The sequence below is a fragment of the Bos indicus x Bos taurus genome, chromosome 8, assembly GCF_003369695.1.
Source record: "Bos indicus x Bos taurus breed Angus x Brahman F1 hybrid chromosome 8, Bos_hybrid_MaternalHap_v2.0, whole genome shotgun sequence".
Lineage (NCBI taxonomy): Eukaryota > Metazoa > Chordata > Mammalia > Artiodactyla > Bovidae > Bos > Bos indicus x Bos taurus.
The window spans coordinates 82,963,011-82,982,484 of NC_040083.1; the positions used below are offsets into that span (position 1 = coordinate 82,963,011).

At 40.9% G+C, this 19,474-nt stretch overlaps 1 protein-coding gene and 1 pseudogene across 1 annotated transcript in view; one reads left to right on the plus strand and one right to left on the minus strand.

Annotated features, from left to right (window-relative positions):
- HSD17B3 (hydroxysteroid 17-beta dehydrogenase 3) overlaps positions 1-19,474 on the minus strand; it is a 55,456-nt gene that overhangs the window by 31,410 nt on the left and 4,572 nt on the right. Inside the window, exon 2 of the mRNA XM_027550247.1 lies at positions 18,071-18,117. Within this exon, the coding sequence (XP_027406048.1) occupies positions 18,071-18,117 (47 nt within the window). The remainder of the gene's footprint in view (positions 1-18,070; positions 18,118-19,474) is intronic.
- LOC113897862 lies at positions 9-15,428 on the plus strand (annotated as a pseudogene).

Below are 19,474 nucleotides of genomic sequence, written 5' to 3' on the forward strand. Positions count from 1 at the left end.
GCAGTGGGATGTGCCTCTTTCAAAGAACCAAACATATCTAGATCCCCAGACCCAAAGGCATGGAGGAGACTCACTTCATCAAGGACATAAGGCAGTATGACTCCAAGAACCACAGGACTGCGCTGATCTGTGCCAAGTGGTCCCAGTGTGCAGCCTTCTCAGGCCCACCCTACAGAGAAGGCTGCGGGTCAGTGACCTGAGGGTGGGCAGCCAGGAGCAGACGCATCCCTCCAGCGGCTCTTCTGAGACAGTCTTCCAGTTGGGGGCAAATGGAGAGGTTGTGCCTTACGTCAAGTTCCTGTACTCCACCAACACCCTAGTCACACTCAAGACAGACAGCCCTGGTCCAGCGTCCCCTCACTCTGCCAGCTCAGATCTAGGGGACAACTCGGGGATGCCCTGGAGGACAACCCCAACCTCCTGGATGACTCTTGGGCCCTGTGGCAAGCACAAGTGCCGTCTTCATGTCCATCTGCTACATCACCACAGTGATAGGGTACGTGAAGCCCCCCAACCTCAAGAAGGACATGAGCAAAACTTTCCCAGAGAAGTCCCTGCACATCAAGCTAACGCTAAGCAAAATTAGAACTTTAAAACCAGAAATGCAGAACCTGTCCAGGAAGTGTGGTTTGGAGCCATGACGGTGTCCATGTCTACCTGTACTTGGAGTAGTTGGTCTTGCAGGGTGAGCTCAACAAGCAGAACTGCAGGCTCTGCACCCAGACCAGCAGCGACCTCCTCAAGTGTGACATGGAGCAGCTCATCAACAAGTTAAAAGAAAGGTTTCAATTCAACAGATGCAATCTAACTGGGTTTGAGTTCATGGTGCTCGTGGTCTTGGAACTTGTTCTCCACCTTCCCAAGAACCAAGTGTTACCTCATTATAGATGCTTCACTGGAGCTTCCCTGGTAGCTCAGCTGGTAAAGAATCCACCTGCAATGCAGGAGACCCTGGTTCGATTCCTGGATTGGGACGATCCACTGGAGAAAGGATAGGCTACTCACTCCAGTATTCTTGGGCTTCCCTGGTGGCTCAGTTGATAAAAATCTGCCTGCAATGTGGGAGACCTGGGTTCGACCACTGGGTTGGGAAGATCCCCTGGAGAATGGAACAGCTACCCACACCAGTCTCTGGCCTGGAGAATGCCATGGACTGTATACTCCATGAGGTCACAAAGAGTCAGACACTACTGAACGACTTTCACTTTCACTTTCTTTCATGCAGCAGTTCTAGCCCTGCCGGCCTCCATGGTGCTCCTGGCACTTCATGAGTCCGAAGGTGGGCTCCTGCTATCTTTAGTTTGCTGTTGATCCTCCTCTCTAACTTTCTCCATATACATGTTCCCATACATACATACAGAAATAGAAGTTTGTTTTGTGGGGTTTCTTTTTTTCACACTTTATAAGTGGCATTCTATGTGTATGTGCTAAGTCACTTTAGTCGTGTCTGACTCTTTGCGACCTTATGGACTGTTGCCCACCAGGCTTCTCTGTCCATGGGATTTCCCAGGCAAGAATACTGGAGTGGGTTGCCATGTCCTTCTCCAGGGAATTTCTCCTGTACAATGAAGTTATTCAGTTATATATATATATACATTCCTTTTTAAATGTTATTTTCCATTATGGTTTATCACAGAATATTTTATTTGTTTTTCTCTTTTTGTGACTGGTTTATTTTACTAAGCATGTCTTCAAGATTCATCCACATTGTAGAGTATGTCAGAATTTCCTTCCTTTTCAAGGCTCAAAAGTACTGTGTTATATGCCTATATCACATTTTGTTTATTCGCCCATCATCAATGAACTTTTAAGTGCACCTTTTTTGAAAAATTTTCCCACTGTGTTTATATTTTTAATTTTTATTGGGGTATAGTTGATTTACAATGTGTGTTAGTTTCTGCTGTACAGCAGAGTGGATGAGTTATCCATTCCTTTTTTAGATTCTTTTCCCATATAGGTCATGACAGAGTGTTAAGTAGACTTCCCTGTGCAATATAGCAGGTTCTTATTAGTTCTCGATTTTATATATATTATTGTGTATATGTCAATCCCAATCTCCCTTGTAACCATAAGTTTGTTTTCTACAACTGTGACACTATTTCTGTTTCGTAAATAAGTTCGTGTGTACCATTTCTTCTAGATTCCGCATATAATCGATATCATACGATATTTGTCTTTCTGTCTGACTTCACTCAGCATGACAATTTCTAGGTTCATCCATGTTGCTGCAAATGGCATTATTTCATTCTGTTTTATAGTTGAGTAATATTCTGTTGCGTATGTCCCCATCAACAGAGGAATGGATAAGGAAGATGTGGTACACATCAGAGAACACTGAATGTAGCTCTCTGTACTATACAGTGGGACCTTCTTGTTTATCCACTCTCTATATAAAAGCTAATATCTGCTAACCCCAACCTCCTAGTGCATCCCTTTCTAATCCTCTCCCCCTTGCCAATGTCCAGCCTGTTGTGTTTCGTAGATAGTTTCATTTATGTCATATTGACTTACTTCACTTGGTATGATAATCTCTAGTTTCATCTATGTTGCTGCAAATGGCATTATCTAGTTCTTTTTCTGGCTGAGTAGTATTCCACTGTGTGTATGCACACATCTTCTTTATCCGTTCATCTGTCAATGGACATTTAGGTTGCTTCCATACATTGGGTATTGTGAATAGCACTGCTATGAACATAGGCGTACATTTATCTTTTTGAATTACAGGTTTGTCTAGATATAACCAGAACATACCTTTTGCCCATTCTACTCTTTCAGTTTTCATTTTCTTATCAATTTGTAGGAGTTTTATTTTTATATATTCTTGGTATTAATTATTCGCCTAATCTCAAGGATATAAATACATTTTCTTATAACCCTTTGTAGTTTGTTGATTTTTGTTGCTGTTGTTTATTTTTTGAGAATAGTGTGAGGTTGAAATCATCCAGTATTATTTTTTTTCAAAATGGGTGGCTAATTGCCTTGGCAACATTTTTCTATTCATCCATTTTTTTCCTGATTTGAAATACTTAGTTGTATGCCCAGTTCTCATATGTATGTGGGTCTGTCTTTGACCTGTTTGTTCTGTTGCACTGGACTGTTTCTTACTTCCTATGTCAGTGTCACTTCTGATCATCTTATAATAGGCTTTGATACCTGGTGTCTGATATCAAGGAAGTGGATTGCCATTTCCTTCTCCAATGTATGAAAGTGAAAACTGAAAGTGAAGTCGCTCAGTCGTGCCCGACTCTTAGAGACCCCATGGACTACAGCCCACCAGGCTCCTCCTTCCATGGGATTTTCCAGGCAAGAGTGCTGGAGTGGGGTGCCATTGCCTCCTCCAGAGGAAGTCTCTACAATTTGTTATTTTCTTTCAAAATGTTATTGTGTTTTCTTCTTTGTTTAATTTACCAAGTAAATGATAAAATTGTATTTTTTATGTATTATATTGAAATTAGATGGTGATTGCAGCCATGAAATTAAAAGACGCTTACTCCTTGGAAGGAAAGTTATGACCAACCTAGATAGCATATTCAAAAGCAGAGACATTACTTTGCCAACAAAGGTCCGTCTAGTCAAGGCTATGGTTTTTCCAGTGGTCATGTATGGGTGTGAGAGTTGGACTGTGAAGAAAGCTGAGCGCCGAAGAATTGATGCTTTTGAACTGTGGTGTTGGAGAAGACTCTTGAGAGTCCCTTGGACTGCAAGGAGATCCAACCAGTTCATCCTAAAGGAGATCAGTCCTGGGTGTTCATTGGAAGGACTGATGCTGAAGCTGAAACTCCAATACTTTGGCCACCTCATGCGAAGAGTTGACTCATTTGAAAAGACTCTGATGCTGGGAGGGATTGGGGGCAGGAGGAGAAGGGGACGACAGAGGATGAGATGGCTGGATGCATCACCGACTCGATAGACATGAGTTTGGGTGAACTCTGGGAGTTGGTGATGGACAGGGAGGCCTGGTGTGCTGCAATTCATGGGGTCGCAAAGCTCGGACACAACTGAGTGACGGAACTGAACTGAACTGAAGGAGAACGTTATATCTTGTTAGAAATCAGTTATCTCGTCCATAACATGCTATTTATTCAGATCTTCTGCATTCTTCTAAAACTTTTAGAAGTTTCTTCATAAAAATCTTGGGCATTTCTTGTTAGTTTGCATTAGTTAGGATAACTTAAGCTTCTATAACAAATAACTCCAAAATTTCAGTGGCTTCACACAATGCAGTTTGGTTTTTATCTTATATAACAGATTCTATTACACATAATTCTTTAGGACCCACAACTGAGAAAGGCATTGCCACCTTTAACTTTAGGTTTCCAAGGTTGCCCTGGCTGTTGACATCCAGCCAGTGAGAGGATTGAAAGAGGGTAGAGAAGACACAACTCTTCCCTTAACCTCCTTGACCAAGTGACACACATCGTTTCTACTTGATTTCACTGGCCAAATGTCACAAAACTCCAGCTAGATGTAAGGGAGTCTGGGAAATTCCCTGGCTGGATAGCTGCCTTCCAGCTACACCTTTATACAATGGAAGAATAGGGAACTGGGGGACACTTAGCTGTTCCAGCCATCAATATCTTATGTGGCCATTGTGAATTAAATTATTATGAATAACTAAATTGGGTCAATTTATATAATGGAATACCATACAATACTGAAAATGAATGAACCAAGTTCCACACACACAAGCATGAATGAATTTCAAAAAGCACAGTATTGATCAGAAGCAGAAACAGATTCCAAAAGACATATGAATCAATTTACATTAAGTTCAAATTAAGTAATGCAGCCAAATGTACTGGGAGACACACACATGCTACAGAACTTTTTTAGAGTAAGGGAATTATTAACACAATGTTCATGATAGTGTTACATCTATGGGGGTGAGGGAGGGGAAACACAAAGGCATGACATGTGCCTGTATGACAAGCTTCAAGGGAACTGGGGAGGCTGTATTTCTTAAGCTCGGTGATAAGGGATACTGCACTCATTTTAATTTTTATTTTTGTAATCACATTCAGACATTATATGAAGAAGGAAATGGCAACCCACCCACCCCAGTATTCTTGCCTGGAGAATTCCATGGACTGAGGAGCCTGGCAAGCTACAGTCCATGGGGTCACAAAGAGTCAGACACAACTGAGCGACTTTTGCTTATTCATTATATACATTCTTGTCTGGTACACCTCCTTCCACACACACACACAGCCACAACATAATTGCACACTATTCAACATACAGTGAATTTAGGATATTCAAAGCCTGAATCAGAAATTATAGGGTTGAAGTCAAGCCACACAGGAACAGAGAAATGAAGCCAAGAAAATATAAAGATAATTAAAAGCTGCTGCTTTCATTTAAGGCAAGATGAAAGCAAATACGCTTACAGTGCAGCTGGAGTAATTTAGACTAGAATAATTTAGACATTAGGAAGAAGAAATTCCTTGCTGAAACAGCATAAGACACCATCATATATTGCCAGTACATGTAGGATAATATTCAAGAATAGAGAAAAGCAGTTGTTTTTCTTGGGTTGGGCTGAGCCAAGGGATTTTAATCGAAGAGGCAACTCTGTGCCATTACCTGTATCTGCCGGGATCACTGTCCTGAGAAGAATTCTAACAGCTTGTCTGACATACTGGAGCTTGTAGCATTTTCATCATCCCAGATGTTGGGGGGTGGCACTAGAACTGCCCAGGTATGAAGAAATTAACCAGACAATCTTTAGTCATGTATTTTGCTTCTAGCACTCTGTGCACATTAATAGCCAAGAATGCATGTTTACATATATTAGAGTGATGAAAAGTAAATCTTATAATGTTTAAATATATATTACATATATTATACGTATATAAATATTAAAATTTATAGTAGTAGAGGGTCAGTTAAAATTGGTTCAATAGTATAGAGGACAATCTGGCACTCATATCCAGTACTTGAGTGCACACACCCATTGATCCAGCAATCTTTCTGATAGGGATGTATTCTTGGATATATGTAGGTTTATTTTCAAAGATGTGTCTTGAAACATTATTGCAAATACAAAAATAAAAGACAAGCCCATCCCAATAAAAGAAACATAGTACATTGCTGGGATAGGATAACCTGAAATGATTAAAAGGAATGAAGGCCATCTGTTTGCCTTTGCTATGGCAAGATCTCCCTGTTACATTATTAAATGAACAAGCAAAGTTTAAACAAGGGTTTATGGTTGTGGGACACAGGATCCCAATTGTGCTCATGTGGAAAAAAGGTAAACATATAGGTGTAATTTCTGCTAAGAGACTGCTAGGGGGCCAGTAAAACTTGCCCCCCTCTTCTTCCCAGGTATGTGACTAGATGACACTCCTGGTCTTTCTTCTGGTTACAGGACTGAGTACTGTCAATGGGCTCCAGGACACAGACATGCTTATGACCCAGCTCCAATCTTGAAGAGTAGCACAGAGGCTTACAGGATAGATGAAGAGGCAAGACAGAAGGAACTAGACAGAGCCACTTGCCACTCAGGAAAGTCTCTGGATTGTTATGCTGAAATTACTCTGTACTATCAACCTCCATATCAACATGTAAGTATGGATATAGCCATGGTTTTCCTTTACCTTTTCTGAAAGGAACCTCAAGATATTGTGAACGCTGGTGACCTGTACAGAGAAGGGCCAGGTAAGGGCAGGAGTGAGGAGAGTCCTTTATTTCTCGTTCTATGCCTTTCTGTGCTGCTTGAGTTTTCTAATTTTATACCAGTATTACTTTATCTTTAATAGGAATTATCTGGGCAAATAGATAACGACCTTTTCTCTCTTTTCTTCCTTACACTTCTTTGAATTAAAAACAAAAACATTCTATGAAGACCTACAAGACCTTCTAGAACTAACACCCAAAAAAGATGTCCTTTTCATTACAGGGGACTGGAATGCAAAAGTAGGAAGTCAAGAAATACCTGGATTAGCAGGCAAATTTGGCCTTGGAATACAGAATGAAGCAGGGGAAAGGCTAATAGAGTTTTGCCAAGAGAATGCACTGGTCAGAGCAAACACCGTCTTCCAACAACACAAGAGAAGACTCTACACATGGACATCAACAGATGGTCAACACCAAAATCAGATTGATTATATTCTTTGCAGCCAAAGATGGAAACGCTTCATACAGTCAGCAAAAACAAGACCGAGAGATGACTGTGGCACAGATCATGAACTCCTTATTGCCAAATTCAGGCTTAAATTGAAGAAAGTAGGGAAAACCACTAGACCATTCAGGTATGACCTAAATCAATCCCTTATGATTATACAGTAGAAGTGACAAATAGATTGGAGGGATTAGATCTGATAGAAAGAGAGCCTGAAGGACTATGGATGGAGGTTTGTGACACTGTACAGGAGGCAGGGATCGAGACCATCCCCAGGGAAAACAAACGCAAAAAGGCAAAATGGTTGTCTGAGGAGGCCTTACAAATAGCTGTGAATAGAAGAGAAGCAAAAGGCAAAGGAGAAAAGGAAAGATATAAACATCTGAATGCAGAGTTCCAAAGAATAGCAAGGAGAGATAAGAAAGCCTTCCTCAATGATCAATGCAAAGAAATAGAGGAAAATGATAGAATGGGAAAGACTAGAGATCTCTTCAAGAAAATTAGAGCTACCAAGGGAACATTTCATGCAAAGATGGGCTCAATAAAGGACAGAAACAGTATGGACCTAAAACAGAAGCAGGAGATATTAAGAAGAGGTGGAAACAATACACAGAAGAACTACACAAAAAAGAAGATCTTCATGACCCAGATAATCACGATGGTGTGATCACCAACCTAGAGCCAGACATCCTGGAATGTGAAGTCAAGTGGGCCTTAGGAAGCATCACTATGAACAAAGCTAGTGAAAGAGATGGAATTCCAATTGATCTATTTTAAATCCTAAAAGATGATGCTGTGAAAGTGCTGCACTCAATATGCCAGCAAATTTGGAAAACTGAGCAGTGGCCACAAGATTCTAAAAGGTCAGTTTTCATTCCAATTCCAAAGAAAGGCAATGCCAGAAAATGCTCAAACTACCACATAATTGCCCTCATCTCACATGCTAGTAAAGTAATGCTCAAAATTCTCCAAGCCAGGTTTCAACAGTATATGAACCATGAACTTTCAGATGTTCAAGCTGGATTTAGAAAAGGCAGAGGAACCAGAGATCGAATTGCCAACATCCATTGGAACATTGAAAAAGCAAGAGAGTTCCAGAAAATCATCTACTTCTGTTTATTGACTATGCCAAAAGCCTTTGACTATGTGGATCACCACAACTGTGGAAAATTCTTCAAGAGATGGGAATACCAGAGCACCTGATCTGCCTCTTGAGAAATCTGTATGCAGGTCAGGAAGCAAGAGTGAGAACTGGACATGGAACAACAGACTGGTTCCAAATAGGGAAAGGAGTACATCAAGGCTGTATTTTGTCACCCTGCTTATTTAACTTATATGCAGAGTACATCATGAGAAACGCTGGGCTAGATGAAGAACTAGTTGGAATCAAGATTGCCAGGAAAAACATCAGTAACCTCAGATATGCAGATGACACCACCCTTATGGCAGAAAGTAAAGATGAATTAAAGAGCCTCTTGATGAAAGTGAAAGAGGAGATTGAAAAAGTTGGCTTAATGCTCAACATTCAGAAGACTAAGATCATGGCATCTGGTCCTATCACTTCATGGCAAATAGATGGGGAAACAGTGGAAACAGTGACAGACTTTATTTTGGGGGGCTCCAAAATCACTGCAGATGGTGACTGCAGCCATGAAATTAAAAGATGCTTGCTCCTTAGAAAGAAAGTTATGACCAACCTAGGCAGCATATTAAAAAGCAGAAACATAACTTTGCCAACAAAGGTCCATCTAGTCAAGGCTATGGTTTTTCCAGTAGTCATGTACGGATGTGAGAATTGGACTATAAAGAAAGCTGAGCACCAAATAATTGATGCTTTTGAACTGTGGAGTTGGAGAAGACTCTTGAGAGTCCCTTGGACAGCATGGAGATCCAACCAGTCCATCCTAAAGGAAATCAGTCCTGAATGTTCATTGAAAGGGCTGATGTTGAAGCTGAAGCTCCAAAACTTTGGCCACCTGATGTGAAGAACTGACTCATTTGAAAAGACCCTGATGTTGAGAAAGATTGAAGGCAGGAGGAGAAATGTACGACAGAGGATGAGATGACTGGATGGCATCACTGACTCAATGGCCATGAATTTGAGTAAACTCCAGTTATTGGCAATAGACAGGGAAGCCTGGCATGCTGCAGTCCATGGGGTTGCAAAGAGTCAGAAACGACTGAATGACTGAACTGAACTGACATAAACATGATCGGCCATCAGGAAAGTGCAACTCTAAAGCACGATGATATGTTACTGCACAGCTCTCAGAACGGCTAAAATAAAGAAAAAAATAACAACACCAAATGCTGCTGAGAATGCTGAGAAAATGGACCACTCACACAGTGCTGTTGAGAATGGTACAATCAATCTGGGAAATAGTTTGGCAATTTCTTAAAAAACTAAACATGCAGCTACCATGCTGTGCTGTCCTTAATCACTCGGTTGTATCCCACTCTTTATGACCCCACAGGCTGTAGCTGGCCAGGCTCCTCTGTCCATGGGGATTCTACCATACCAGCTGGCAATTGCACTCCTGAGTGTTTATTTCAGAAAAAAAATAGCCTTATGTTCACACAAAACTTACACATAAATGTTTATAGAAGCTTTATTTGTGTTGCCAAAATACAGAAACAACTTAAATGTCCTTCAATGGATGAATGGTTAAACAGACTGTGTAACCTCCATACCATGGAATTCTACTTAGTACTGAAAAGGAACAGAATATTGGGACACCCTGGATTAATCTGTAGAAAATTATGCTGGGCAGAAAAAAACCAATTCAAAAAGGCTACAAAGCATATGATTCCATTTATATAGCATTCTTTAAAAGACCATGTTATAGAACTGGAGACCAGATAAGCATTTGCCACAGGTTAAGAAGGAAGTAAGAGACACAGAGAACATATTCATGATTGCCAGCGGGGTGGAGAGGTGGGGGAGGAAAGGATTTGGAGTTTGGGATTAGCAGATACAAACTATTTTGTTATCAGCTGGATAAACAACAAGGTCCTATTGTAGCACAGGAAACTATATTCAATATCCTGTTATAAGCCATAATGAAAAGAATATGAAAAAGAATATATATAACTGATCATTTTACTATGCAGCAAAAATTAACACATCATAAATCAATTATACTTAAAGAAAGAAATAATGAAAGAAGGAAGGAAGGAAGGAGAAAGAAAGAGGGGAGGTGGGGGTATTTATAAAACAGCCACACAAGGGCTCCTTATGATGATGGAAATATTCTGTATCTTGACTGTATTGATGTTGATACCGTGACTTATATGATAACTTTGCAAGATTGGGTAAAGGGTACATGGGATCTCTTTGTATTCTTTCTTACAGCTACTTATGAGTCTATAAATATCTCAAAATGCCTGGTGGGCTGCAGTCCATGGGGTCGCGAAGACTCAGACATGACTGAGTGACTTCACTTTCATGCATTGGAGAAGGAAATGGCAACCCACTCCAGTGTTGTTGCCTGGAGAATCCCAGGGATGGGGGAGCCTGGTGGGCTACCGTCTATGGGGTCGCACAGAATCGGACACGACTGAAGTGACTTAGCAGCAAAAGGTTAGTTTAAAAAAAAAAGTTAAAGGAGAACTAAATAAATACAGGAAAATTAGGTAACAGTGCATATGCTCCCTAAGCACTGGGCAGAGCTGACTAGAACTCTGAATGACTGGAACCCTGCTGCTGCTACTGCTGCTGCTGCTAAGTCACTTCAGTCGTGTCCGACTCTGTGTGACCCCATAGACAGCAGCCTACCAGGCTCCCCCGTCCCTGGGATTCTCCAGGCAAGAACACTGGAGTGGGTTGCCATTTCCTTCTCCAATGCATGAAAGTGAAAAGTGAAAGTGAAGTCACTCAGTCGTGTCTGACTCCCAGAGACCCCATGGACTGCAGTCTACCAGGCTCCTCTGTCCGTGGGATTTTCCAGGCAAGAGTACTGGAGTGGGGTGCCATTGCCTTCTCCAGACTGGAACCCTGGGAGGCATTAAATATGCCTATTGACCTAACCTACTTGATTGTTCACAATCACTGGGTTTTCTTGTAGTCTCCAGTGATTAGAGGTAGATTTTGGCTACAGATCTCCCTGCTGCCCAACAACTACCCAGCAGATGATGTGTTGCAAAATGCAAACAAGTCTAAGACCAAATCCTACCAATAACGAATTCTGTCAGTAAGCAGCCATCAAAGCAATTATGAACCTGTTCTCATAGCTTAGTGGAGTCCCAGCCATCTGTCCCTTAGGCACTCTGTGAAGGCTCATCCCAGGTAGATACGATCATGTTCTGGGGGCAGGGTGCAGTCAAACTTCTGGCAGGGTTAGGTGACCGAATCCTCCACTCTCAGGACACGGGGCCAAATCCATTCAAGGTCAAGAACACCACTCTGCCCTGCTCATAGACACCACATCCTTGTTCACAGGAGGGCGAAAGTGCCTGTGCAACACTTCTAGCAAATCCACACATCTTGGAAGATACTTCCTCAGGAAAACTATCGATAACCTTTCTTAGGCTAAGGGGCAAACTCTGTAATGAAAGTCAGGTTAGCTGATGCACAGATGTTGATGAAGTCTGATTTAGCATCTTTAAAAATTAGCTGAAACCTAATTTGCCAAAGTCTTGGCAAAAACAGCACACTCTCTGGGTAACTTGCAGACAGTTTAATAAAAGGCTGATTTACAAAGTGTGAGTAGTGTGTGGAAAACCCACGATATTCTGGAGCTATTAACAACAGCAGCTGTGAACCTGAAAGGGTTGGGGGATGAACGGATACCAGAACCAGAGGGTGGAGAGGGCTGCTCAACAGAGCTACGGCCTTCAGCAGAGGGACACAACCTTCCCTGACCCACAGAAAGAGAGCAGAAAGAAACCCAGCTTCATGTTCCTGACTCCCTCTTACCTGTTGCCAGTGTCTCCCAACCCCCACAAACCCTGCTGAAACCAGAGATCAACTGAGGTGCTTGGTGCAGGTCAGCCTCCTGGGGCACAGAGGAGGGTGAAGAAGAGCAGAGAGTGAATCCTGAGGGGGCAAGTAGAAGAAACTCAACACACACCACCTTGGACATTATCTTCAACTGTTAACGCACAGCAGAAACGTGCACTCACTAATCTTATATACAAGTTTACCGTACAACCCAGTGATTCCATTCCTAGGTAATCTACCCAAGAGAAATGGAAATATATGTCCATGCAAAACAGCACATAAGAGTATTCGCAGCAGCATATTATATACCTCCCAAGAGGGAACAACCCACATATTCATCAGTTAATAAATGAATAAACAAACTGTGGTGTATCCATATGATAGAATATTATTCTGCAATAAAAACTGAAGAACCACTGACAAGTGCTACAACATGGATGAACCTCAAAAATACTCTGAAGGAAATCAGACCCAAACGACTGCATAGTGTGTGGTGGTATTTGTATGAAATGTTCAGAAAAGATGAGCAGCAGCCTAGGACTAGGGGTAGGAATGGGGGATTAACCATGGCCAGTTGTCAGTGATCTCACTAGGGTCATTAGGATGATGGACATATGCTAAAACTGGATAGTGATGATGGTGAACTCTTTGGCCAATTTACTAAAAGTTATTGTACTGTACATTTAGGTAAATTTTATGGTATGTGAATTATACCTCAAGAAACTTTTTAAACTTACAGACTCACATATATATCATATTATGCATGCTGAAGTATTTTAAAGCAAATTATACTCAGTATAACGCTGATCTTCAGTCATAAAGTATTATTACAAGTCCCACCCCTGGCCTGGAATCTGTATAGTGAGGTTTCACTTTGTAAAAAGACATATATATATATATATATATATATATATATGTATATATAATTAGGGGTGATATTCTGGGTTCAATCCCTGAGCCAGGAAGAACCCCTGGAGAAGGGAAAGGCTATCGCTCCAGTATTCTTGCCAGGATAATTCCATGGACAGAGGAGACTGGCAGGCTATAGTCCATGGGGTCGAAAAGTCAGACATGACTGAGTGACTAACACCTTCCCTTTTTTTTTTCATTCTGCATCTGTCGTTTCTTTAAATAGTTGATTTCCTAGTATATTTTTAAATGACATGCAAAGAAATTTACTCACAGGCAGTTTGGCTGGAACATAGCTATGGAAAGGAAATAAGCCACAGAAAATCTCTCAAAGACTTTTGTATCAATTTTGACTGACTTGAGATAGAGAAAGCTTCATTCAGACCAGACTGAACAGAGGAGAGGGTAGGAAGAGGGTCCCTAAGAGAAACACATTTTCAGCTGTGCCCATACCACACTTCCCTCTGAAAAACAACCACCATGGAAAAACTAAACCAAGAAGAGTGAACCCCAAGGTAAACTGGGTGATAATGATGTATCAGTGTATGTTCACTGATTGTAGCAAACTTGCCACTCTGGAGTATATATGGGGACAGGGCGTATATGTGAACTCGCTGCACCTTCTGCAAGATTCTGTGGTCAGTCTAGAACTGCTCGAAAAAGTTGTCTACTTTAAAACTCTCAAAATAAATAGAAAATTAAAAGATAAAAAAATTAAAAGTAAGAACTGTCCAATTTTAAGGCTAGTGATATCGTGAAGTCTTCTCTTTCTCTCCTGGAAAATCCCCCACCTCCCACCCTCCACCAGCCCTCATTTTCAGTCTGGGAATCTAGCAAAGCATGGCTAAAAATTAAGCACCTTCGTCTCACAATTCACTTCATCAGCCTCCTGGAAAGGAAACTGTTCATTAAATGGAAAACAATTTGCATTTTCAGCACAAAGGACTCTCTGCCTTGTGGGCTTCCAGCCTCTCCTGAATTGTGCCATTTCTCTTACGAGCCATAGACTTTGTAAAGGTTCCCTGTGAAGTGGTCAGAGTCAGGAGGGGGGCATGGAAAACACTTGATTGTCTGGGCCAGCATTGTTTCCTTTGTCCATTTGAGCAGGGCTCAATCTTATTTCTAGAATGTCCAGGCTGACAGGCTCCATATATGGGTTTTACTGCCCCCTGCTTCAGGGAGTTAAGCCCCTGAAGCACTCACTTTCCCAGAATTCCCCGCTGGGCACTGTACTAAAGAAGAATGGCTGCTGCTGTGATAAATGGGCCGTTTTCCTTCTGCTGTGTGTTAGGGCCTGGTTCAAGGAAGGTGCTTGTCACCGCTAATCTGTAACAGGTGGTGGGAACACCAGGGAAGACAGGGCTTCTTCTGTGAGGCAGTAAATAGAAAAGCTTGAATTCAGGTGCCAAAGGAACAGAAATGGTGTGAAATACAGAGTGAAGCAGAGGCTTCAGAGGTGTGAAGAGCAGGCTCATTCTTGTCCTCCTTCCTCCATGCCATCCCTCTCAACAACTTTTTTCACCTGCTTCCAGTAATGGTTGACATTCCTTTAAAAGGAGACAAAGTCTCTTTTGCTTCTCCAGTTACAAATACAGACTAGGTTAGAATGCTTCCAGAAAGATGGAGTGAAAATACTTTTCCCTATCTCTACTATGAAATGCAACTAAAACAGGCAATGTGGACATAATACATAAAATAAATATAAGAAGACTCCAAAAGAGAGTGAGAAGAGTAGCTATGGGCCTTGAGACCTGAGGAAACCAGCCATGAGTTTCCTGGGTTTTATTTTTGCCTCATATATCCCAGACTTATTGCTGGATAAGCTGGATATTCAGAAACACCAACAGATATGGACATAAAAAGTCCCAACAAGAGTCTGCTGTCTCTAACAAAAAGACTAGAAAACGGGCACGCTAGCAAGGCTGAAAACTTTAGAAAATAACTGCTTTACTGCAGGCAAACAACTCAAATATATATATATATATATATATATGCATATAAGCTTCTACTGCCACCCTCGCCTCCAAAGGTTGAGGGGGGAGCTGACACTTCCACCCTGGGAAGGCTGCCCTAACAAGGATTCCAACCCCTGCCATGTTGGCATCAGATAAGTCTGAGCAGGATGCCAGGACTTTCATCCCAGCCATCCTACCCCTCATGTCAGCTGAGACTTGAGCTTCCACTTCTACCTGATAGTGCCAGAGCACCCCCTCAGCTCTCTCCCCTCTTCCTTCCCCTGGAATGATGACAGAGGAAGCCTAGTGGATATTCAGGACTTATACCATCACCGCAGTAACAGTGAGACCACTGCCTCCAAGCACCACTTGTGGAGAGCAGTAAGGACGCACTCTTTCCCCCCAAAATCCAGAGTGGCCTTTGAGGAGCCAGAACTCCTACCCATATCCAGCAACTGCCAGTGGAGGCCAAGTGGAAAACCTGGGCTCCTATTTCACCTGATAGAAAAATGTCAGCACCCTCTCCTCCCCATTCTGAAGCAATGGCCATACACATCTAAATAGGAAAGTTTAAATATGATCCAGAGTCTCACAACTTAAAACCAAAAATATCCAAGATTCAATAAAAAAAAAACAAAAAAACACACCAAGAAGATCTCGGTTTGAGTAAGATAAAAGCAATCAACAAATACCAACATTGAGATGACATAGATATTAGAATTATCTGGTTAGAATTTCTAAAAAGCTGCCATAAAAACACTTCAGAGAGCAATCACAAACCTAAGTAAAACAAAAGAAAAATAGAATGTTTCAGCAAATAAAGATAAAAAGAATCAAATGGAAATTTTAGAACTGAAAAGTACAGGAAGTGAAATTAAAAAATCAATGGGCTCAATAGCAGAATGGAGAGACCAAGGAAAGAATCCATGAACTTAAAGATAAAACAATAGGAATTATCCAATCTAAACAGTGGAGAAGGAAATGGCAATCCACTCCAGTATTCTTGCCTGGAGAATCCCATGGACAGAGGAGCCTGGCGGGCTATAGTACATGGGGTCACAAGACTCAGACATGACTGAGCAACTAAACTGCAATCTAAAGAGAGAAAAAATACACTGAAAAAAATGCACAGCATCTCAGAGACCTACAAGGAAGGACTATAAGAAAAATCTCACATTGTGTCACCGGAGTCCCAGAAGAAAAAAAGGCAGAAGGAATATTTGCAGAAAGTATAAATGAAAAATTCTCAAATCTGTGAAAATGTATAAACTTACAGATTCAAGAGGCTAACTGAATCTCAAAGAAGATAAACTCAAATAAACCCGCACCAAGAAACATAACTAAACTCCTGAAAACTGAACACAAAGAAAAATGTGTTGAAGACAATGAAAGAGAAACAACACTTGACCTATGAGAAAAATTATTTGAATGACATGAAACTCACCAGAAACCATACAGGCCAGAAGGAAGAGGCACAACATTTTCCAAGTGCTGAAAGGAAAGGATTGTCAACTATAAATCCTATATTCAGCGAAATTATCCTTCTGGAATGAAGGGGAAATTGATACATTCTATGATGAAGAAAAACAATGAGAATGTGCCACCAGCAGAACTACTATAAAAGAATAGCTACAGGAACTTCTCTAAATAGATAGGAAATTAGAAAAGAAAAAATCTTGGAACATCAGGGAAGAATAAACAATAAAAAGAGTAAAAATATGGTAAATACCACACATTTTCTTTCTCAAAAAAAAAAAAAAGCAATATATGGGAGAGAAAAGGCAGCTTATACATTCAATAATAACAGTGGCTAAACTTGGAGAGCTTACTCTCTGCAAAGCATTTTGCCCACCTCATCCATATAACTTTTACAAAAGCCCAGATGGAATTAGCATCTCCTCCAGTTTATTGATGTGGAAATTCTGCAGTAAGCATATTGAGGCAGAGTTTGAACAGACAGTGATCTAATTAATTTTCAACCTCAAATTCTTAGCTATTACAATCCATAGTATTCCAGACTCTGAACTGCTTTCCTTGAAGCAGCATTTAGCAGGGAGACAAGAACAGGTTCTCTGGAAGAGAGAAAATCTTGCATGAAAGAAAGATCACAGAAAATTGTTTAATACAGCCTTAGAAAAGAATGAAAGGAAACAAAGAATAAGATTCTACAAGAGCAAGACAAGAATTAGTCTAGAACAGAAACAGAATTTGAAAGTTCTTAGGTGGTATCTTTTGTGCTAATAAAGACCTGGAAGCCCAGAAAGGATATATAATTCATCCAAAATCTGCAGACCGTGTCTGAGTGAGGACTAGAGTACATAGCTCCTGACCCTTAGACCACTGCCTAGTCGCTAAGTTGTGTCTGACTTTTTGTGATCCCCATTGACTGTAGCCTGTCAGACTCCTCTACCCAAGGAATTTTCCAGGCAAGAATACTGGAGTGGGTTGCTATTTCCTACTCCAGAGTATCTTCCCAGGGATCAAACCCACGTCTGCTGTGTCTCCTGAATTGGCAGGCAGATTCTTTACCACTGAACCACATGGAAGCCCAGTAATAGCTTACCAAACTACATATCCTGTAAACGCATTTTTAGAAAAGCGTTACTACCTGCTATCTATCTGTCTACAGAGAAACAAAAACCCTGGAAGAAAACACTCAAAGACATCATACACCAGTGACCCTCAACCCTATCAGATTCTCTTTATATTATTTTTTAATGTTCATTAATCTTCTTGAAATGAAAGTTTTATATATATATGCTACCTATACAAATGATTTTTAAATTAACATATACCCTGGCTATGATGTAAAGGATAAACACAAGGAAAGTAGTTGATAATTTTTTATTGTTTTAAGTATAATAAATGCTTATGGTACAATTACCCTAGAAAATAACAGTGCCCCCATAAATTCTAAAACAATTCCTAAGGAGAGATACTGCCACCTTTGAATATCATTGTATTTTTTTAAGGTAGCGAGGGGGTGAGATTGTGATTTTTAAATTTCCTTTTCAATAGAAAATAGTTTTTTTCGTAAAGGAATGTCTCTTGCTTTTCTAATCAGAAAAGTAGTGTTTGTGGTGACACATGACCATGGTATGTTTAATACAAGGAGAGGAGAAAGTCCCCAAGAACACAACCTACCTCGAATGAGTAAGCTTTCCCAATCCCATCTCCTGCTCCGGTGATCACTGAAAAAAGCAGAAATGGTTTTAAAGGATAGAATTAATTAATCTTTAAAATCTTCTTTCTTGCTGGCTACATTTGACTGCAGGCCTACTCTCTAAGATACAATATAATATTCCAAAGCAATGCCCTCCTACTCTCTAACCCAACTCTGCTCAACTGTGACCAACTTTGCTTAACTGGGAATGTTCCAGCCTTGACTTCCTTCACTAAACTTCAAAATGAAACTTTTTTTTGGATGAGGTTGGGGGAAGAGTTGGTGAGGCTATGGAAAACATGGTCCAAAATGAAACAAAGTGCCTTAGCCAGAAAACACTTTATTCAAACCCCATAAGGGTTTACAGTTCTAAGCCTTAATTCATCAAGGACAAGCAGTGTACTCTATTCTCTCTCTACCCACACACCCAGTTGTCACTGTAAGGATGTTTCAAGGTTCCTAGTGAAAGTCAAGTTCTCCCCATTTCCTATCCTCACCCTCATAGGACAGCAGAAATCAAAACCCATGGAAGATAGAGAACTTTTAACAAGGAGGAAAATACAGAAATGCAAAAAGAATATGGAGTGACATGAAGGAACCTAAAGAATTTGTGTTCACTAGATCAACTGATTAATAGATGACAGTGAGATGTGCTATCTAGTCCTTTTATAGTCCATAGCACATACATTAAAAATTTTTTTTAATTGGTAGAATATTGCTTTACAGTGGTGTGTTGGTTTCTGCTATATAACAATGGAAATTGGTCATAATTATATATTCCCTGCCCCCATCCCATCCCTCTAGGTCATCACAGAGCACCAGGCTCGGCTCCCTGTGTTATATAGCAGCTCCCCACTAGCTATCTATTTTACACATAAGAGTGTATATATGTGAATTCTACTTTCTGCAACTCTTGCCACCCTCTCCTTCCTTCACTGAGTCCACAAGTCCATTCTCTACATCAGCATCTCCATTCCCTCCCTGCAAATAGGTTCATCAGCACCATTTTTCTAGATACCATGCTATGCTATGCTATGCTAAGTCACTTCAGTCGTGTCCGACTCTGTGTGACCCCATAGACAGTAGCCTACCAGGCTCGCCCGTCCCTGGGATTCTCCAGGCAAGAACACTGGAGTGGGTTGCCATTTCCTTCTCCAATGCATGAAAGTGAAAAGTGAAAGTGAAGTCGCTCAGTCGTGTCTGACTCTTAGCGACCCCATGGACTGCAGCCTTCCAGGCTCCTCCATCCATGGGATTTTCCAGGCAAGAGTACTGGAGTGGGGTGCCATTGCCTTCTCCGCTAGATACTATATATATATATATGTGTGTGTGTATATATATATATATATGTATGTTAATATATACTTTTCTCTTTCTGACTTACT